Raw genomic sequence first — 23,197 nt, forward strand, 5'->3', positions numbered from 1 at the left:
GATTGTGCCACTGCACTCCAGCCTGGGTGACAGAGCAATATCTTGTCTCACAAAAAAAAAAAAAAAAAAAAAAGGAAAAAAAAAAAAAGAATTATATTCTGTTGTGTTCAGTGCTTATGTAATTTTACTGTATTTCATCAGTAGGTTAGTACCCAAAACTTTTTCAGTTGAAAATCAGGCATTCCAATAATTTAACTATGTAAATATTGTTCTGTAGAATCAAGTAGGATAATTGGATACACAAAGAAGGCCATCTGATACTATGTCATTAAAATTTGCCATTTGAGGGAGAAGTTCCCAAATATCAACGTTTTATGAAGCCTCTTATTTTCTTTTATGTGCTTGGGGGTCACACTCAGCTAACCTTATTTCTTATAACTCATGTTATTCTTATTTGTAGTTTTGCTAAAGGACATCCGAGTGTCATTTATTCTTCCCTGTATATGCATGCTTGCAAGGGGCCTTTCATTGTCCTTAAGGCTTAATGTGGATGTCTAGACAGGAATAAGCTTTTTCTACCAGGTTGCAAAACTCAACACACCAAAGCCTATACAAAACTCAATACTCTTCAACGGCTTGCAAATGCTCTTTTTAAAAAGTCACCTCTAAGGGGGTGAAATAACATTCCACAAAATTCACCCATTTGGGGCACAATTATGCATTTTTGCAAATATATACACTTGTATAAACTCCACTACAATCAAAATGGAGAACATTTTCAACACCCCAATAGGTTTCCTTTAGCCCCTTCCGTTCACACCCCTTATTGATCTACCCCTCCAACCACTGATCTACTTTCTAGAACCACAGCTTTGCCTTATCTAGAATTTTCCTTTCTCTCTTTCTTTCTTTTTTTTTCTGCAATAGAGAAGGAGTTTTACTGACACAAGCCTAGCCCCACACAGGAGAACTGGAGTTGTCACTCAAATTAGTCTCTCCAAAGGTGTGAAGGTCAGGACTTGTGTGAACAATTTGGTGGGCAGGGGAATAGAGAATGGATGTTACTGATTGCTTGTAAATGAAATCACAGGCATGTGGAAAATGGCCCTCGTGAGTGAGTCCTCCTTTGGGTGGGACCACACGACCAGTTGAGTCATGAGTTATGAGTTTGGGTGGGGTCCATCAGTTACCAGAATGCACAAGTCTGGGTGTAAAAAAAAAAACTCTCGGCCGGGCACGGTGGCTCAAGCCTGTAATCCCCGCACTTTGGGAGGCCGAGACGGGCGGATCACGAGGTCAGGAGATCGAGACCATCCTGGCTAATATGGTGAAACCCCGTCTCTACTAAAAAATACAAAAAAAAAACTAGCCGGGCGAGGTGGTGGGCGCCTGTAGTCCCAGCTACTCGGGAGGCTGAGGCAGGAGAATGGCGTAAACCCGGGAGGCGGATCTTGCAGTGAGCTGAGATCCGGCCACTGCACTCCAGCCTGGGCGACAAAGCGAGACTCCGTCTCAAAAAAAAAAAAAAAAAAAAAAAAAAAAAAAACTCTCAAAAGACCAATCTTAGGTTCTACAATGTTATCTACAGGAGCAATTGGGGAAGTCAGAAATCCTGTGACCTCTGGTCACATGACTCCTGAGCAGTAAGGGATTATAGAAACTATGCCTACATTTTAGCAGAATTCAGGTCCCCCCATAATCCTATTCTTGTGGCCTTTCATTAGTCTTACAAGGGTGATTTTTGGTCCCTGAGCAAGGAGGGGTTAGTTTTAGGGAGGGACTATTATCATTCTTGCTTTTTCTTTGAGACAGAGTCTCACTCTATCACCCAGGCTGGAGTTCAATGGTGTGATCTCAGCTCACTGCAATCTCTGCCTCCCAGGCTCAGGTGATCCTCCCACCTCAGCCTCCCAAGTAGCTGGCACTACAAACACATGCCATCACACCCAGCTAATTTTTGTATTTTTTGTATTTTTTGCTGTGTTGTCCAGGCTGGTCTTGAACTCCTGAACTCGAGTGATCTGCCCACCTTGGCCTCCCGAAGTGCTGGAATTACAGGCATGAGCCACCGCACCTCATGATCATCCTTGCTTTTAAGTTAAACTATAAACTAAATTTCTTCCAACGTTACTTTGGTCTATGCCCAGGAATGACCAAGGAGAGCTTGGAGGTCAGAAGCAAGGTGGAGTCAGCCATGTCAGATTTCTCTTACTGTCATAATTTAGCAAAGGTAGTTTCAATCCCCCTCACACACACTTGGGCTTCAGCACCCCTCCATCCTGAGGTGTTAGCTATGGAGATGGGAAAAGGCTAATGGCTGCTCTAACTTCTTCCTGCTGACAGGGGGCATATTTGGGGGAGGGGTTGCCTCCAGGGTAAAAGGAGTGGAAGCATCTTGCAGTTGCCTGTATGTATTCACGTGCAACTGATTGGGGTCCAAGATATGTATAATGAAAACATTGGTGTTCTTATCCACAGCTTTAGTACAGCACTTAAATGAAGAAAAATAATGAGCCGTAAAAAGGAATGAGATTATGTCCTTTATAGGGAAGTGGATGGAGGTAGAAGTCATTATCCTCAGCAAACTAATGCAGGAACAGAAAACCAAACACTGTACGTTCTCACTTACAAGTGGGAGCTGAACGATGAGAACACATGGACACACGGAGAGGAATAACACACACTGGGGCCTGTTGGGGAGTGGGAAGCAGAGCATCAGGAAAAAGAGCTAATGTATGCTGGACTTAATACTTAGGTGATGAGTTGACAGGTGCAGCAAACCACCATGGCACACGTTTACCTATGTAACAAACCTGCACATTCTACACATGTACCCTGTAACTTAGAATTTAAAATAATAATAATAATTAGCCCTAACATAAGGAGTGAAAGTGTAAATTGCCCAATGGGTTCACTTTGCCCACTGCCTAGACAGAGCCAATTTATCAAAACAGGGGAATTGCAATAGAGAAAGAGTAATTCACGCAGAGCCAGCTGTGTGGAAGACTGGAGTTTTATTATTACTCAAATCAGCCTCCTCGAGTATTCAGGGATCAGAGTTTTTAAGAATAATTTGGTAGGTGGAGGAAGTCAGTGAGTCGGGAGTGCTGATTGGTTGGGTCAGAGATGAAATCGCAGGGGATCAAAGTTGTCTTCCTGCACTGAGTCAATTCCTGGGTGGGGGTCACAGATCAGATGAGGCAGTTTCTTGGTCTGGGTGATGCCAGCTGATTCATCAAGTGCAGGGTCTGCAAAATATCTCAAGCACTGATCTTAGGAGCAGTCCAGGGGGCAGGGGATCAGAATCTTGTAGCCTCCAGCTGCATGACTCCTAAATCATAATTTCTAATCCTATGGTTAATTTGTTAGTCCTACAAAGGCAGTCTAGTTCCCAGGAAAGAAAGAGGGTTCTTCTGGGAATGGGCTGTTACTGTCTTTGTTTTTAACTACAAACTATAAACTAAGTTCTTCCCAAAGTTAGTTCAGCCTATGCCCAGGAATGAACAAGGACAGCTTGGAGGTTAGAAGCAAGATGGAGTTGGTTAGGTTAGATCTCTTTCACTGTCTCAGTTATAATTTTGCAGTGGCAGTTTCAAAAGTCCTAGCTTCAGGAGTCCCCGTAGAACTGACATGAAGCCTCAAGGAATCCAGGTGAATGACTCCAAAAACCAATCAAATATGGAGCCATCAGCAGAGGCTCAAAAACCATGGATGAGGCTGGAATCTAATAACAGGTGTGCTATAGCTGTTTTGCAACATAATTTTTCTCTCTCCAGTTTATTTTTACTAAAGACAAGACCAATTTATTTGCAAAATAAGTTTGTGTTATTATACATTGCCTAATTATTTACATAAAGTGCAGCAAGAATAATTATTGGCCATATAGGCTCTTTTTTTCTAACTGGCTTTGCTGGAATTTTTTTCATAAGGAATCTCAGATTAGACCTTTTAAAAGTCTGTTGAGCCCAGCCAAGGATTTCTTTGTGCCTGCAAATACTTGTATGAATTGGATAAATTCCTTTCTTTTTGAGGTCCCAACATAGCTTGGAGTTCCTGGGCCTGTCAGAAAGTGACATTCTTTATTTGCCACAGGTCAGGAATCCTGTACGGGACAAGGTATGAAGCCAATTTCTCCAAGGGGCTTTCATCAGCTCTATAGGTCAGCCTCGATTTCTTAAAGCAGTCTGAAAACATGTCATTTCAGTCAAAGCTTTGGTAAAATAACCAGTGTCTCCAACTGTGTCTTGCTACATAAGAAAACTGATTCTTGTTGAACTAACTCAAATAACTATATGGCCATATGTTAAAAATACTCACAAATAGTTTCCAAATTCTGGAGAAGGCAGGTAGAGAGAAAGAAATATGCTCTAAATTTTGTTTACAGGAGTATATTTTGCTCAATTGTTAAAAGTTGTAAATAGCTCAATAGAAGTTTTCTTGACTCTGAAAAAAAAAAAAAAAGAATCAGCAACATTTTAAGCAAAAAGTCAAAAAGGTTATTCCAGTTACTGAACATTTTGGTTGTTTCCAGCTGGGAGCTAATTAATATGAGTAACAATGCTAAGAACATATATGTCAAGTCTTTCTGTGGTCATATGTTTTTATTTCTCTTTGATAAGCAACAAGAAATGAAATCTCTGGGTCACAGGATAAGAAGCCCCCAAATTGTTTCCTAAAGTTGTTGTTTCGTTTCACCTTACCATCAGCGTCATGTGAGCATTACAGTTTCTCCATATCCTTGCCAACATTTGGTATGATCGGTCATCTAATTTTAGCATCTGGGTGGTTGTGTGGTGGCATTTCACTGTGGTTTTAGTTACCATTTCCCTAATGACTGATGATACCGAACACCTGTTCATGGGTTTGTTTGCCGCTCAGCTGTCTTTGTTCAACTGTTTGTTAAATTGAATTTTTGGCTTCTTTTATAGAGTTTAAAAGTTAATTATGTATTCTCATATCAGATACATGTTTTTCAAAAATGTCCTACCAGTCTCTGGTTTAGCTATTTCTTTTCTTAATGGTGTTTTTAAAATGCCGAAGTTCTTAATTTTGAACAGTCTAATTTATCAATTTTTCTTTTATACTTTATGACCTTCTAAGGGAATAATCTCTTGTAAGGGAGTAGAAGACCATATTTGTATTCTTGTGACTCATATTCTTTATATCCTTTGTGACATCAGGGTCACAAAGATTTCCTCCTATGTTTTCTTCTAAAAATATAATGTACCTTTTTAAAGCAGAGCAGCATTTAATATTGTTTTTATTTATCATTGGTTTTCAACAATACTACTATAATGTACCTTGGTATGGTTTTCTTCATACTTGGGGTTGATATTCTTGAGTCTTTGGGTCTATAGTTTCTATCAAATTTGGAATTTCCGTTTTCGGTTTCTTTAAGTTTCATAGTCTTTCTGGTAGCCCAGTTACATGTTTTCTGACTGTGTGCTAATTTCTCCGCAGTCGCTGATGCTCTATTGTTGCTGTTCACCTTTTTCTCCCTGTGCTTCACTGCGGGTAGTTTCAATTGCACTGTCTCCAAGCCCACTGACCTTCCTTCTCAGCACCTAATGTACTATTCAACCCATCTAGAGTTTTGTTTATTTGTTTGTTTGGTTGGTTTTGAGACAGAGTCTCACCCTGTTGCCCAGGTTGGAGTGCAGTGGCACCATCTCGGCTCACTGCAACCACAGCATCCCGAGTTCAAGTGATTCTCCGGTTTCAGCCTCCCGAGTAGCTGAGATTACAGGCGCCTGCCTCCACACCCAGCTAATTTTTGCATTTTTAGTACAGATGGGGTTTCACCATGTTGGCCAGACTGGTCTCAAACTCCTGACCTCAAGTTATCCACCTACTTTGGCCTCCCAAAGTGCTGGAATTACAGGCACGAGCCACTGTACCTGGCCATGGTTTTTTTTTTTTTCCCCCTTTTATAACAATTTTAATATTTATTTATTTATTTATTTGAGAAATCTCGCTGTGTTGCACAGGCTAGAGTGCAGTGGTGCGATCTTGGCTTAATGCAACCTCTGCCTCCCAGGCTTAAGCAATTCTCCTGCCTCAGTCTCTCAAGTAGCTGGGATTATAGGCACGCACCACCATGCCCAGCTAATTTTTTTCTTTTTTTTGTATTTTTAGTAGAGACAGGGTTTCACCATGTTGGCCAGGCTGGTCTCGAACTCCTAAGCTCAAATGATCCTCCCACCTCAGCCTCCCAAAGTGCTGGGATTACAGGCGTGAGCCGCCACTTCTGGCCTCTCTTTTTTCTTAATTTCAGATATTGTATTTTTTTTTTTATTTTTAGCAGATCCATTTAATTTTTTTATGTCTTCATTTTCTCTCTTCATTGTCTTATTGCTTTCAGTTATATATTTGAACCAGGTTATATACTTTGTCATTTCTGTTTTAAGGCTCTAGGCTACTAATTACAAAATGTGTGCAATTTCTGCTTATGTTCCTATCAATTAACTTTTCTCCTAGTTGAGAGTCATGTTTTTCTGTTTCTTTGCATGCCCGGAAATTGTTATTGGATGACAGGCACTGTGAGTGCTGAATATGATTTGTGAGTACTGAATATTATCGTGTTTCTTTAGGGAGTGTCAGACTTGGATGTGGCACACTGTTAAGTTACCTGTGGATAAAATTGTTTTTTGAATAAGAGTTCTGTGTCTTACTGTACCTTGAGCAAGTCCTTAAGCCTCAAAGAGCCTAAGTTTCTTCATCTGTAAAATGGGAAGGAATATATCTGCTGTCAGGACTACGTATAATACGTGAAAAACCTGTAGTATAATGCCCTAGTATAACGCCCAGCCTTGAGTCGGAAGGTGTACTAGGCACTGTGCCAGCATCGTTAGTATTCATGTTTTCATGTGAGAGACAAATCCTGCAACAGTTTTATGAGTTAATTTCAAATCTCTGCCTCTCTAGCAGGACATCTGTGTCTCTGGATCCACTCAGTAATTACAATCGACCCAAGCATGTTAAAGGCCTGAGACCTTTTTCTTTTCTTTTTCTTTAACATTTTCCCATCTCATGTTTGAAAGCATAAAAGAGAACCATTCCGTCTAAATGTTCTCCTGCACCCTCAAACCTGATGGAGGTGCTTCTCTATGCACGCTCCCTTCTTACACACTCCATCTCTGGATTCCGCCAAGGAAACATTGGAGAAATAGCTCCAAAGGACAGAACGATGGCCAGAGCCTTTTAAGAGAGGTTCAAGTCGTGACCAGATGTGTATCTGGGTAAGATACGTGTGAATCTCCGTGGGAAAGATCAAGGCTTTGAAGTCAGGGACGTGGCTCAAATCTTTGTTCTGTGCTTCAGTTTCTTGCCTGTCTGCCAGAAGAGGAGGAGGAGGATGGGGGATGGGGAGGGGGAGGATCTGTCTAGCTTACAGGGTCCTTGTGAGGTTCATGTAGGAAAATGCTTTGCAGGCTGGAAAGTACCGCAGAGGTGTGAGTTATTATAAAAAGGGAAGTTACTTTCCTCTGTCAAAAAGCTAGGCAGAAATACACTAATATGTAAGAAATGTTTGTATAGAGGACAGAAATAATTCATTTCATGGAGAGACAAGAGGATCACTGGCAGTAAAACTGCAGACGTTATTTATGGGAGACTCAAAGGAGGGAACGCCCCGTGTTGGCGGACCTGCCTTTCAATCCTTGTCACAACTCGTGCTCCAGAAGCTCGGCCAATTGAAGAAAGGGTCTCCATGAAGTGGGGTTCATGACCTGCCTGCATCAGCCTCACTGGGGGCATTTTTTTAAAATGGAGAGACCTGCTGGGGCTGGGGCTGGGAGTCTGCAAACTCCCCCGCTGGTTAAAATGCAAACTGAGGTTTCAGAACTATTGTGCCAAAGAATCATAACTGACTCCATTAGGAAGTAATGACCCATGATTTGATTTCTCATTTAATTTTTTAAAATGCAAACAATGCAAAAAGTTAAAAATTGAAAAACAGATTAAGGCCCATAGTCTCATCAATACAAGACACAGCAGTAGTTGGATTAACATTTTGGCATATCGCTAACATGTTTTAATAATCGCTACTGTGAAGGTTTTTTAAAACATAAATTTACATGGTGTCCCCCCAAAAAATTTAATCACATAAAGGAATTTTGTCTGTCCCCAGAATTACCTCATGAATTTCAAGCTTCTCTGTTAGCAGAATCAAATGTAGGTGACTCGATAAACAAGGGTCTGCCTTTGACTTAACGCAGCTTTATAAAAATGCCTTCTTCCTTCCTTCCTGAAGGTCTGCTCAGCACCCTCCAACTTTCACCATCTGAAAATTTTTTCTACCAACGTTACCACAATGAGGGGAGGTGAATTTCCACAAAAGATCTTTTCCCTTTAAAAAATTGAAATGGCCACATAATTTCTCCTCCTAAGTGTGCTGAAGTACCTAAAAGTCACGGTTGGCATTGCTAGGTCACCCCTTTGCAGGGGCCACACGTGCCCAAGGCCCTTACACACCCAGCCAGGTGTTACAGAGCAGCATCTCACCATCAGGCTCTGTGCTAGTGCTGGGAAAATATTCTGCTGGCATTTAAAAGTATTGCAAAAGGAGGCCAGATGCAGCGGCCCCTGCCTGTATCCATCCCAGCACTTCGGGAGGCTGAAGCGGGAGGATTGCTTGAGTCCAGGCGTTCGAGACCAGCCTGGGCAACATGATGAAACCTCATTTCTACACAAAATGGTTTAAAAAATTAGCCAGGCATGGTGGCACATGCCTGTGGTCCTAGCTACTCGCGAGGTTGAGGTGGGAGGGTCACTTGAGCCCAGGAGTTCAAGGCTGCAGTGAGCCATGATCACACCACTGCACTCCAGCCTGGGTGACAGAGACAGATCCGAAAAAGAAAAAGAAAGAGAGAAAGAAAGAGAGAGAGAGAGAGAAAGAAAGAGAGAGAAAGAAAGAAAGAAAGAAAGAGAAAGAAAGAAAGAAAGAAAGAAAGAAAGAAGAAAGAAAGAAAGAAAGAAAGAAAGAAAGAAAGAGAAAGAAAAAAGAGAGATATTGCACAAGGCATTAGCGATGAATGATTGTAGCACACGCTCTACAACCCAGCAATGGAAGAGCTTTGTTTTCTAAACGTGTTTTCTATCTTCATGTCTTTGGTAAAACATTTATTTCTCAAATACTACCCAACCCTGGTGGGAGTATGCCTGTTACTTTTTTCTGGTGTTCCCAGTTTCTCATCCTTTGCTCTTTCAACTCCCAACTAACAAATGTGGAAGGAGTGATGGAATCAGAGCACACCTATTTTGTAACCCCTAATGGGACTTTTAAATGTTGGTGAGGAACTTGCCAATGGAGGAGTAGGGACGCCTGAGCCTGAACCTATCTTAGCATCACTAAAATGGTGCAGGTAGACACTGTGAGCCTCCTGGTAGGTTGCAACATGGAGCACAGATCACCCCCTCGATAGCATCTCTACCAAGAGGGGATGAGCTTGAATCTAATGGAGCCTACAGAGGTAGCTCTATGTATAAGAAATACGAGAGGGAAGAACAAGTGATGAACCATCACAAGGACGCAAAATCCAAAATGGAGAACATTCTATAGGACTGGCCTGTACAAATCAACAGCTTGAAACCAACCAAAGTCAGAGCAGAAGGGACTCCTGTTTGAAGGAAACCTAAGAGGTTGAGTTATGTATGAACCTTGTTTGAATCCTGAGTAGGACAAACTAAGCAAGAAGCTATTTTTAAGACAATTGTTAAAATTTGATTATGAATTGGGTTTAATGGCTAAATGGTTAGATGATACCGTGGAAATATTGCTAGTTTGTTAGATGTGATGAAATAACATTGGCGTTACGTGAGCAAATGTCTCCAGGCTTTAGAAACAAATGCAAAATATGGGGTGGTGAAATGACTTCTTCACTACATTGATTTCATGTTGTTTCCAAGTTTCATTCATTTAGAGGAAACAAAATGATACGATATAAAATACTTCAACCCAGAAAACTATTTTAAAGATAATTATTGAATCTGGGTGATGAGTGTAGAAGAGTTTTTTTTTTTGAGACAGAGTCTTACTCTGTCACCTACGTTGGAGTGCAGTGGCAGGATCTCAGTTCACTGCAACCTCCACCTCCTGGGTTCAAGCGATTCTCCCACCTCAACCTCCCAAGTACCTGGGATTATAGGTGCTAATTTTTGTATTTGTGGTAGAGAGAGGGTTTCACCACGTTGGCCAGGTTGGTCTTGAACCCCTGACCTCCAATGATCTCCCACCTCAACCTCCCAAGTGCTGGGATTACAGGCGTGAGCCACTGTGCCTGGCCAATATTCTTGACTTTAGTATATTTTGGAATGTTTCATAAAAAATAGTTTTAATCTAAACAAATCTATTATAGCCATCCTTCTCAGGTCTGGCTAGCATTTTCTCCCAGGTGGAAGTAATTTCTTTTTGCTGAGCTCACAAAACACTTTACCCAGGCGTCCCTTTGGTACAGAATCGTGCCCACTCTGAACTGATGGAATCGGGTGCGTGCCTTTCCTCCTTATTTTCCTGTGAGAGAGGGCACCATCCTTGTTTCAAGCCCGTACCTTCTGCTGTGCCTGACCTAGTTCATGGTTGACAGCAACTGAATGTTTGTGGCTGAATGAACAGAAGAACCTAGCAGCTAAGAGCCATTATCGGGGCTGTTTCAGGTTCACATGTGGAGAGGTCAGTATTGGGACAAAGGTGAGGAAGCCTCATTTCAGTGGTGGTGTCCTGAGTTGAGACATGAAACATGAATTTCAACTCAAATTCTTTGGTCCCTTCCTTAATTCAGAGCCATAGGCCAATCACTGTAGTTTCTTCATTTACAAGATGGGTATAGCACTGGTGGTTTGTACCGGGAGGACTTGGAATCCTGGATGTTGGCGAGATGCTCCACATGGGATCTCACACGGGCAGCTGGAATGGCATTTTGGTCATGACACCCAGGGTGAGCCCCAGCTTTGCCAGTAGGTTCCCCTGTTCTACCTGGATGCTACCCACCTGTGTCTGGCAGGTCAAGTCAGAAAGGCAAAGCTTCCAGCACATAACATGACAAGGCTTCCAGACACAAAATAGCAAAACTATTTTGCCACAGGGGAGATGACAGGGAATCTGAACTATCCCCCCGCAAGGGACATGGAGCCTCAGGCAAGGCCACACATGCACCTATTTTGTGCAGAGGGCTCAAGCAGCCCTGGAGACAGCAACACCCTCCAGCTGCCAGCTCTGCCACCTTCAGCGTGACCTTAGTGAGCCACCTCACCTCTCCTTCTTCCGTGGTAAAATGAGGATAACTGTAACCAATTTTTCGAGGCTATCATGAGTATTTTTTTAAAAAACTCATCTGTCAAGTGCTTTTCAACCATGACATGCTAGCCAAGTGCAAATAAGGGGTTTCTAGTTTCTCTGTTTTTAGTTATTGCCTCCACCATACCCCCTGTTTGACTGAAGCTGTGTTTCAGGCTTTGAGCATCTCCCCAGGCAAACATTGACTGCCCTGCTCCGGTGAAAGTCTGCATAGAGGGCCTAACTGGTTTCAAATAAACAAACAACTCCCCTTCCCCACTTCCCCTCCTCTTGCTAACTCCCCTGACTAGACACACATGCACACCATGCACATGCATGCTCTCTCACACATGCATATACAAGTGTACGCATAGACACACACACACACACATATACACACACATATTCAAGCACATACACATGTATGTATTCACACGCATGCTGTCTCTCTCACACACACACACAGGTGCACATAAGCGTGCATGCTTCCTCTCCCACTCTCACAAACATACACAGACTCACATCCTCCCCACAATGCAGCAAAGCCACCTGGAGCCCTGACCCGTGTGTACTGCGTTTTGCCTCAGTCTGGACTTCTGCACTTCCTGGCTCCACCCAACCTGAAACTGCTGGGTGCAGCCTAAGCACCAGTGACAGCCCTGGTTGTCACATGGCCTCTTGAGTAACCCAGGTCTCCAGTCAAAGCCACTGGAGTAGGGGGACCCATAGAGATCTTAGGTACTCATGACAGTCATGGAAATCATCTGCACACACACTGCTAAGGAGTCAAAGGACATAGAAGTGTAAGTAGTGGGTCGTTTAATCTTAGGAATTTTACTTTCTGTCCAGTTCTTTGTTCAATAAATTGAACAAGGAATGTTCAATTACTTTGTTTCGGTGGACACAGGTGTTTGCCAGGAAGCTTAAAGCCAGTGGCAATATGGCTGACCGGACAAAGAAAGACGAGAGGGCTGGTCACCTAGGCAGATGCAGAAGTATGAGTCCAAGTCTGGGGAATATAATAGGAGCTGCTGACCGCTGGCCCTTCGTTGAGCCAGGGAGGCTGAAGGGGCCACGAAAGGCCAGAGGTTCAGGCAGCCCTGGCTGGCCACTTAAAGGTCATTGTCAAGAACTGCAGGCTGGCCCTGGCTCCAGGCCTTATCTTATGCCCCTGTTGTTGGGCAAATCACTCACATCTTCCTTTTATTTTTCTGCTTGATTCAATAATATATGCTTAGTATTAAATAATTCAAGAAATATATACAATTACAAGAAAGAAAGTCAAAGTCACATGAAGTCCTATATTCCAAAATAAAACAGTATTTACCATTTAGAAAATATTTTGGGGGGCCCTGCTTTGCATTAGCACACACACAGTTTTTTAAGTCTGCTGTTTTTTTTGTTCTTTGGGTTTTTTTTTTTGCCTTACACCACACCTCTGTTTTGTACTCTCCCTTCCTCTAACAATAACCACGGTAAACAACTTGGTGTTCATCCTCCCCAGCCTCTTTCTGTGTAATATGCAAAAATATCTACACATCTGAATAGAGGTTTCTTTTCATTTGGTGTTTGCAAATATGGGATTCCCTCATGCACCTCTTTGGGTCTTACTTTTCTCATGTAACAACATGGTACTGAAATTCCTCTTGACCTCACTGGCAAAGATCCGGCACATTTTTTTTTTTTTTAGTAGTTGTATGAGAGATTTGTAGAGTGTACATTTATTCAACAAGTCGTTAATTGCTGGGCAGTTACATTGTTGTTTTTTGTTTGAGGTTTTTTTGGTGGGGGGAGGAGATTGTTTTTCCAACTATTACTACAACAAACATTTTCATCTCTCACATATGTCTATATAATGATGTTTTATTAACCTGAGATAGTCCAAAGTGGGACTGAAAATCAAAAGGTATGTGTGCTTTTTTATTTTAACAGAATTTAAAAGATTGCCCTCTAAATTTAAAAGATTGCTTCTTCCAATAATAGTTTTTGTTTTGTCTAATAAATATTTATTAAGCCCACACTCTGTGCCAGACATTGGTTTAGCAATTTGGATTCAGCAATGAATAAAACAAAGATTCCAGCCCTCACAGAAGATCAGTCCTAGAAATGGAGTGCGAAGGAACAAATGAAACAATAATTATAATAAACACTTTACTATTTGGATTTGTGTTGCACTAACTTCCTATTTCTTATCTTTACACATTTTTCTATTGAATGGATTATATGCTACAATATACTTCTTGTCAAAATTTTATGAGCTTTGTATATATTGTGAATAGACATTTTTCTGATGCTTTGCAATCTCTTACCCAATCTATTGCTTATCTAAGGACTTCATGAGTAGTTTCTTATACCATCTAATTTTTTTTTTTTTTTTTTTTTTTTTTCTGAGACGGAGTCTCGCTCTGTCGCCCAGGCTGGAGTGCAGTGGTGCAATCTCGGCTCACTGCAAGCTCTGCCTCCCGGGTTCATGCCATTCTCCTGCCTCAGCCTCCCGTGTAACTGGGACTACAGGCACCCACCACCGCACCTGGCTAATTTTTTGTATTTGTAGTAGAGACGGGGTTTCACCATGTTAGCCAGGATGGTCTCAATCTCCTGACCTCGTGATCCGCCCATCTTGGCCTCCCAAAGTGCTGGGATTACAAGTGTGAGCCACTGCGCCTGGCCACCATCTAATATTTTTAATGTTTACGAATTTGTACATTTTTTGTTCTCTCTTAGCTTCTGGCTCTTCTATCTTTGTTTGTAGTTGTCTCCAAACTCTAGGTTATGTACACAGTTTCTTCCATTTCTTTTAATTACATTTTTGTTTTTTATTTTTTTCAGTCATACACCTAGAATTTATTTTTTAATATGGTGTGAGGTAGGGGTTCAATTGTATTTTCCTTAAGGTAAATAGCCATTTTCCTAATATCATTTATTAAAATAAACTATCCATTTTCTACTGAATTAAAATGCTATCTTTTTCACATGTGCAGTTCCTCTATTTACCAAAATCTGTTTGTATGTTTTTTATTCTGCTCTGATGATTGTTGTCTACTTTTACTATTTCAATTTCATGCTGTTTTGATTACAATCTTCTATTTTGTAATTATAAAGCTAGGTTAAAACTTAATTTAGTCATGTAAAGCTTCAGATGATTTTATCCAATTACAAATTATAATTTTAATTAAAAGAACATTCAATTTATATTAGGAACAAGAAAAACATCACAATCAAAAAAGAGAACAGAGTATAATAATTACAAGACAATACTACCTAAAACTATGGCAATGAATTGGAAAATGTAGATGAAATTAAAAATCTATAAATCATCAAAATGGCACAAGGAGAAGAAAAAATGGGAATAGATCATTCCTATAGAAGAGATTGGAAATGTCTTTAAAGATTTACTATTTGAAAGGGCCCCAGACACAGATGGCTTCATAACTGAGTTCTATTTAGCCTGTGAAAAACAGATAACTCCGATGTTATGAAACCACTCAAGACCATAGGCAAAAAAAAAGAGAGAGCTCCTCAATATCTGTTACAAAGCTAGCGCACCTTAATGCTAATGCCTCATAGACAAATCTCCGTTGGGAATATAGATTCTCATTCCAAGTAAAATATTAGCAAATAGGGCCGAGTGTGATGGCTCACACCTGCAATCCCAGTACTTTGGGAGGCTAAGGTGGGAGGGTCACTTGAGCTCTGGAGTTTGAGACCAGCCTGCATGACATGGCAAAACCCTGTCTCCACCAAAAATAAAAAATTTAGTAGGGCATGGCAGCACATGCCTGTCATCCCAGCTACTTGGGAGGCTGAGGTGAGAGGATCACCTTAGCCCGGGAGGCGGAGGTTGCAGTGAGCCAAGATTAGGCCGTGGCACTTCAGCCTAGGCAATAGAGTAAGACACTATCTCAAAACAAATAAAATAAAATAAAACAAAATAATTAGCAAGTAAGAATCCATCTGTGTGCCAAATAGACTAATATGCTGTAATCAAATAGCTTTTTTCCAGGAATGCAAGGACGTTTCAATGACAGAAAATTTACCAACATAATTTATAACATTAACAAATTAAAGGTGAACATATAGCATATTGATAGATATTGTATAGGCACCTGGTAAAATTCAGTAGCCATCCCCAGTACAAACCCATCATCTCTCTCTTTTTTTTTTTTTTTGATGGAGTCTCATTCTGTTGCCCAGGCTAGAGTGCAATGGCATGATCTTGGCTCACTACAACCTCCGCCTCCCAAGTTGAAGTGATTCTGTTGCCTCAGCCTCCTGAGTAGCTGGGATTACAGGCCTGCGCCACCACACCTGGCTAATTTTTGTATTTTTACTAAAGATGAGGTTTCAGGCTGGTCTCGAACTCCTGACCTCAAGGGATCTGCCCGCCTCGGCCTTCCAAAGTGCTGGGATTATGGGCATGAGCCACCGTGCCCAGTCAAACCCATAATCTCTTATCCAAACTTCTGAAACCCTAAATCTCCGAAAACTAAAGTGATACTTGTAACCCTGGCACTGTAATTCACTTGGTGGTAAAGCTGATCCGAGCTCACATAAAGAAATACTTACATATAAAAAGTGTCATTCTTTAAAACTGTACATTATTATGTGTTCTGTATGCAACGCATACTTAAAAAAACATACTTGTGAATTTTTTGCTTCTGTGGCTTGGTGTCCTATATCCGAAATTATTATAGTGTTTTCTTTTTCAAGGTGGGTTTGAGGAACGGTGACATGAAGAATGTGCTTTCAACTCTCTGGAAGAAATTCATGACTGTGTTTCACTTAATCAAAGACACCACTGATAGGAAGGCTAGCATTTAATTTATATATCACTAAAAAAGAAAAAAAAATGCTGCTACTAATTATACTGCAAAGCATCCTCCATTGTGAGACACCTCCCAGTTCAGAGATATTGAAATGTGAAAAAAAGGTGCATCTTAGAATTGATGAAATATGGTGCATACATCCGAAGGAAATCACCACTAACAACACGCCCTTCCAACACACGTGGGGATTTAGGTGCTTCCTCTCTATGATATCTGCATCTCAGGGAAGAGCCCGATGTAAGCACAGGAGTGCAGTGGTCTCCAGTCAGACTGGACTCCAGGGCTGGCTCTGCATGGGCCAGTTGTTTGACTCTGAGCAAGCTCCTTAACATATAAATAGCAGCCCCTGGAATGAGGATGCTGACAATATGATGGTGTTGATTGCGTCAAAAGGGCCTTTCCCACATCTGTCATCCTAAAATTCTTTACCAAAGAAAAAAACCTGACCACATCTTCCCCACTTTAAGGAGACTCCCACTGTTACTGTGAAGCCACAGCTGGGCCTCGATGCCTGTGCTCTCAGTCTGTCCTAAAGGTATATAGTGTCTCACCCAAAAATCTGAGTGGGAGAGAGCCTTAGTCATCTTCTAACAAAGCCCCTGCTGTTTACCAAAGAGCTAATGGGGTCGGAGAGAAAATGTCACTTTCCCAAGTGACACAGCCAGTGACAAAACGAAGACTAAACCCAGACACATTGGTGGGCTCTTTCTAGAACACCACATGGCTTCCTGCTCAGGCTCCTGTCCCCTGAGGACTGGGATCCACCCCAGCGGTTTCTGGCGGTTGTCTCTCGTCAGATGGTTTCTGTGTCCTAAATGCAGTGCTTTCTGGTCTACGGGCTCCTGAAAAAAGATGGACACACATTTAGCTCACCCACCTGCTTCGACCCACATTCTGACTTCCACCCCACCTTTCTAACCGGCATCCCAGAAGGAGCCCCTCTGTGCAGAGGATCTGAGGCCCCGCTCTCTCACGTCCTCCATCTGCTGTGTGTCTCCGACAGGATGGGGCTAGTAAGCAGCAAAAAACCGGACAAGGAAAAGCCGATCAAGGAGAAGGACAAGGGCCAACGGAGCCCCCTGAAGGTCAGCGCCCAAGACAAGGACCCCCCGCCACTGCCGCCACTGGTGAGTGATTGCCCACCACCCACCAAGAGCAGGTTACTTTCTTCCCTTATGCCTTAATGTCCACATCTGTAAAATGGGTATAGCAAAAGTACCTTCCTGATAGGGATGTAACGATCTGCAATGTATAAGCAGGTGTGCCGTGCAATATAATACGCACAGGACTCGGCCTGGTTAGTTCCCAATAATTCTTAGCCAGAGCTCATTTCTCAAAGGCAGCCTTGAAGAGAAAAAAAAATTTAAAAAGGTCAGCTTGGGGAGAGGGTGTCATAAGGAAGGATCCTAGTATCTAGCAGCAGCTACTGCCTCTCTTCTCCCCAGCAGCTCCTAGAGACCCTTCTCCCCTATGTGGCATTGCCGCTGGCATTCCAAAGAGCCTGCTTTCCTGGGATAAGCATCATGAAACAGGAGGGTGCCTGTCCTCACCTCCCGAGCAGGTTCTCGAGTTTTCCTGGAATCCTATGGGCATTTTAAATGAGGAAAACTTTCCAAAGGAAAAAAAAGTGAAATTTCAAGTGAAAAGGTCTTATTGGTGGGGAATGCATTTTCCTAGTCGTGCAGCTTGATTTGTTTATAAAGCAGTTAGTGCCCTTTGATGGCTACTGCATATCTGAAGACACATTTTTTTTTTTTTTTTTTGAGACAGAGTCTCTCTCTGCTGCCCAGGCTGGAGTGCAGTGGTGGGACGTTGGCTCACTGCAAGCTCTGCCTCCTGGGTTCAAGTGATTCTCGTGCCTCAGCCTGCCAAGTAGCTGGAATTACAGGCACACTCCACCACACTTGGCTAATTTTTGTATTTTTAGTAGAGACAGAGTTTCACCATGTGGCTAGATTGGTCTCGAACTCCTGACCTCAGGTAATCCACCTGCCTTGGCCTCCCAAAGTGCTGGGATTACAGGTTTGAGCAACCGTGCCTGGCCTGAAGATACATTTTTAGATGACTCTTTGTGCCCCCTACTCCCTGACCAGTAACCGCTTTTGGTTTGGGGCAGTTGGCAGCCATGCCTGGACCCTCTCTCCTGTGCTATCCGCATGTCCACGTGGTCATCTCTTTATCCTAACAGGGACCTGATGGGGAGATGGGGATTACTAATCCCACTTCCTAGATGAACCCAGGCATCTTGCCCATCTGTGTCCCACTTTAGCGCCGGGCTCAGCGCACAACCACAAGATGTTTATTGAATAAGTAATTGATCAAATGGGGAAACTTGGACTTAGTCTGATTGAGTAATTTCCCCAAAATTATATGATAATAAGTAGTAGCACCTGGAATTTTTTTAACTTAAAAGAGTCACCTAATATGTATATGAAAAAAATATGATTACTCATTATTCCACTAAGTAGAGTGACCAGAGTTAGCTCTTCAGAGCTCCTGCCTCGAGACCTTTCTTCTGTGTTCTTTCACGTGTTCCTGTTTTTAATAGAAACACACATGCATATCATTTTGCAAAATGCTACTTCAAAATTGTGTTCAATAAATAAGGAATTAAGAAAAGAATATCTGTAACATATGTCGGGTTGAAAGAACACAGCAAAGCGCACGCTTGTAGAGACACCTCGCAACTTCAGACACAGAAGGAGACTCGTTCCTTTGAATCTCCCTCCTCCCTGCCCTGTTTGTAGCCCTCACCCCAGGCCCCAGTACCCAGAATCTGTTTATCATGCCTTAGCTTTGCTTTTTAATATTATCACATACGTATTACCCCTAAACAATATTTCGTTTCATTATTCATGTTGTAAACTTTAAGTCAACTACAGCAAACAGCACGTATGCTTCTGAGACTGGGGTTTTGGCTCCGTGTTATGCATGTAAACCATATCTACGTTGATGCACGTGGCTGTAGCTCATTAGTTTTATTGCAGGAGTATACTGTAATTTGTTTATTCTTCTGTCATGAGGGTTAGTTCCATGTTTTAAAATTGTTTATGTATTGGCCGGGCATGATGGTTCACGCCCGTAATCCCAGCACTTCGGGACGCTGAGGTGGGTGCATCACTTGAAGCCAGGAGTTCAAGATCAGCCTGGCCAACATGTCAAAAACCCTACTAAAAATACAAAAATTAGCTGGGCACGATGGTGGGCACCTGTAATCCCAGCTACTCGGGAGGCTCAGGCACGAGAATTGCTTGAACCCAGGAGGCGGAGGTTGCAGTGATCCAAGATCACACCACTGCACTCCAGCCTGGGTAACAGAGAGATACTCCATCTCAAAAGAAAAATTGTTTATGTATTATTATTTTTGCTAGGAACACTCTTGCACACATTCCCTGGTACACATACGCAAAAGTTTCTCTACAGGATACATACCTACAAATATGCTTGTCAAGTTTTGGGGAAATACACTTTTTAAATATTTTTTCTTGTCAACAAATACCCATTTACAATTTGACCTTGTAATGGTAGAGCCAGGACATGAAGCCCAAGTGATTGGGCTGTCCCTCATTGTCCACAGCTGCCTCTTCTCCACACCGGGGCGTCCCCCCATGCGGTCAGGGAGAAGGCAGCAGAGGGTGGGGTCTGTCTGAGGGTGGTGCTGGTCCCCGGGTACAGAATGGCCCTGTGCAGCCCCCACAGGCAGCTGCCTCTCCTCCTACAGTAGGTCCCTGGAGATACCCTCACTACCCTGCTCTGCAGTCTCATCCCCCCAGGCGCCACCCACGCGGCAGGGACTAAAATAACTCAAGTGTGTGTTTTCTACCCAAGGTTGTCTTCAACCACCTTACTCCTCCACCGCCCAATGAGCACCTGGAAGAAGGTAAGAAGGGTGGTTTGGGAACCTGAGGCTCCACAGCCCTCTCCCCCAGGTCGCAGCTTTGTGGAGTTGGAACAAAGACAAGTCGGGAGCAGCTTGAGGGCTGGAGAAGAGAAAACAGGGAAGCTGAGAGAGGTCCCAGCTCTGTGCGCCTTGCGGGGGTCTCTTCAGGAACTAAGAACAAGTTTCTTTAGTATGCCTGAGCCTGGGGGGGACTTTGAAAAAATGGAAGACTTTACAAACTGTAAACAAGAACAAAAACAAGAGTGCCAGGGAAGACACACAGCATCATCAAACCCAAGCGTTCAAAGATTCTAACTCCCAAATGCAAAGGGTTGGGCCAGTGGCCCCAGGCCCTCGCCTCCAGCCCCAGTCTGCCCCTGTGGAGGGCACCTTCTTGTTTCCCGCTCCAAGCCACTTCGAGAGTCCCGCCGCTGACCACCTAACCACCCACGCCCCCTCCCTGATCCCCAGACTCCACTTTATTTTTATTTTTATTTTTTTGAGACAGAGTCTCGCTCTTGTCACCCAGGCTGGAGTGCAGTGACCCGATCTCGGCTCACTACAACCTCCACCTCCCGGGTTCAAGTGATTCTCCTGCCTCAGCTCCTGAGTAGCTGGGATTACAGGTGCACACAACCACACTGGGCTAATTTTTATATTTTTAGTAGAGAGGGGGTTTCACCATGTTGGCCAGATGGGTCTCTGCCTCGGCCTTCCAAAGTGCTGGGATTACAGGCATGAGCCACTATGCCTGGCCCCCAGACTTCACTTCTGCTCCGGTGGGCTGACCTGCTGGGTACCACAGGGAATGAGCTCGGCCTTTCTGGGCCAGAGGCTCCACCGCTGGGGACTCCCAAGAGGGTGGCCTCATTCAAAGTGACTTCGCGCAGCCTCCTCATCATCCACATCCACACAGCGTGGGGAAAGGCTGCCTCGGCCAGCCCGGGCCCCACCCACTAACCTGCTCACGCCATGAGCACTGGACATTCAGCACACAGAGCCCAACTCTGTCCTGGGAATGGCGAAGGGGTGACAACAGGTAGATGCGACCCCTTCCCTGGAAAAGCTCAGAATCTGTCACACTTGTGAGCAGAATTCGAATCTTAAAACTTCAGGGAACCACTGTCACCTATTTCTGACCCCCTCTTTCCTGCTAAGAAGAGGTGACCGTCCCAAGGTCACACCACTCAGCTCAGTGACAGAGCGGAGCCACCTCACCCGGGGAAGCTAAGCGCTCTCCAGGTGACCTTCACCAGGTGGGTCCTGTGGCTCCCAGGGCTGTGCAGAGAGCCCTCGTCACAGTAGTGCTCATTTGAAGACGGTGCTCCAAGCTCCCGAGCCCTCTTCCTGCCTTCCGTCCAGGGCCCACAAGCAAGGCGGGGGGCCCGGCAGGGTCACTGGCAGCCACAGATAGTGTGGCAGGGGCTCTGGGCACAGACAGTGGAGAGGCCAGGGCTCCAGCTGCCACGTGGCAAGACCACTCCTTTTGGGGATAGAGGCAGGCGGGGGCAGAGGAGGAAAAGGACAAGAGGAGGCTCAAGGGCCTCTGAGACCAGTTGTAGAAAAAGAAGATGAGGGACTCCCAGCACTAGGTCCCAATGTGGGCCTGAGGCCACCAGCAGCCTGGCAGTGGCTGCCTCCCTGTGGCTGACCTCTAGCCATCAGCTTCCTCACACACGCCCTGTCCAGGACATAGGGCTTCTTAGTGGGTCCAGAAAGAAGGACAGGATGGGCTCTGGGGGACAGCCCATCCCTGATGGGGTCACAGGGCCAAGGGTGGGGGCCTGTGCTGATAAGAACATCATTTCCAGCATGGGCAAGCAGAAGCCTGTTCTCCTTGGTAGCCGGGCTCACCCCAGTCCCACCTTCCTGCTCGTGGGCCCGAGTGGTAGTCGTCACTCCCTTGTTCCTTTCAGACGAGCATTTCGTGGTAGCCCTGTATGACTACGCTGCCAGGAATGACCGGGACCTGCAGATGCTGAAGGGGGAGAAGCTACAAGTCCTGAAGGGGTGAGGTTCCAGGACGCCATCCCCTGTCCCTGCAGGACCCCCCCACACACACACACATCTCTCCCTTCTCCGCCCACCACATCCTCCATGGCTGACCCCGGAAGTCTTCTCCATTGCTCCGCCCCCAGCCCTGGACCCTTTTGTCTTCCTCTCCAGAGTCTTTCTGGTGAAGTGGTTTCCATTCACAACCTCCTGCTCATCCTTCAAAGCCCACTTCCATGCCACCACCTCCATGCAGCCCTTCTGACTCCTTTGAGCATGCAGACCTTGTCCTTTATGCAGGCTGGTCTGGCTGTTCCGTGACAGCCTTGCATTTAAGTCAGTTGTGTCCATATTTGTCTCCTTCTCAAGACGGGAGCCCACATGGATTACACACACCAGTCCCACTTTAGCTCATTTCCCGTGTCCTTCTCAGAAACTCCTTCTAGGTCAGCTCTCTCTCAGCGGCCAGGCTTGTCCTGTGGAGCCCTGAGGGTCTGATTTGGTTCTTGAAGTTCTGCAATGGCCTTGAACCAAGCTCACAAAAGTCCTGACTACTGATCCTATACAGGCCACCCAACCGTGTTTTTCTAAAGCTTGTCCCCAGTCACTCACCAAGCTCTGAACACGTCCCATTCATCAAGAGGAAGGCTGTTGGCTGGAGCCCTGTGCCCCGTTGGGCTGGTCAGGCTGTGTAGATTAGCTCTTCCCCCTAGAACTTGCCCAGATAGCCACCGTACCACTGAGCAGTGGACACAAGTCCCTTCCTGCCTGCCGTGCTGTCTACCTCTGTGGATTCTCTGCCCTCCAGGGAGAGATGGCTTTGAGGAGGCCTGGGAGCTGCCCAGAGACGGGCCCACAGGGGCCATGATCACATCTCTGTTTCCCCTGTCCCGTTAGAACTGGAGACTGGTGGTTGGCCAAGTCGCTCGTCACAGGAAGAGAAGGCTACGTGCCCAGCAACTTTGTGGCCCGAGTGGAGAGCCTGGAAGTGGAAAGGTAGGTGGGCATGGGAACCCCCTTGAGCCAAGGTGCAGTCACTGTTTCTGCTCCCTGGGCTGCTAGGCAGGGCAGGGCCAAAATGGGACTGACCAGGGAGCCTGCAGGCACGGGCAAAGAGGGGACAGGAAATGAGCTCTGCTGGGAAAGGTCTCTCTGCCGGCTCCAGACACATTCAGACTGCTGTGTGACACTGAGCAAGCCACTCTTCCCAGCTAAACAAAAGCATTCCTTCTCCTGGCTTCCCTGGATGGAACCGTCCCCAGTGTCTGATGGCCTCGAAGGCTAATG

The 23,197-nt window shown here is 44.4% G+C and overlaps 1 protein-coding gene across 2 annotated transcripts in view; it reads left to right on the forward strand.

The window, feature by feature from the left end:
- The window catches only part of BLK (BLK proto-oncogene, Src family tyrosine kinase), a 76,074-nt gene that overhangs the window by 34,179 nt on the left and 18,698 nt on the right, over positions 1-23,197 (forward strand). For both annotated transcript variants that reach the window (XM_050801086.1, XM_050801085.1), the window contains exons 2-5: positions 17,042-17,165; positions 19,867-19,918; positions 21,835-21,928; positions 22,808-22,906. In XM_050801086.1, coding sequence (XP_050657043.1) covers positions 17,043-17,165; positions 19,867-19,918; positions 21,835-21,928; positions 22,808-22,906 — 368 coding nt within the window. In that variant the 5' untranslated portion in view covers position 17,042. The remainder of the gene's footprint in view (positions 1-17,041; positions 17,166-19,866; positions 19,919-21,834; positions 21,929-22,807; positions 22,907-23,197) is intronic.

The sequence above is a fragment of the Macaca thibetana genome, chromosome 8 (assembly GCF_024542745.1).
Source record: "Macaca thibetana thibetana isolate TM-01 chromosome 8, ASM2454274v1, whole genome shotgun sequence".
Classification (NCBI taxonomy): Eukaryota; Metazoa; Chordata; class Mammalia; order Primates; family Cercopithecidae; genus Macaca; species Macaca thibetana.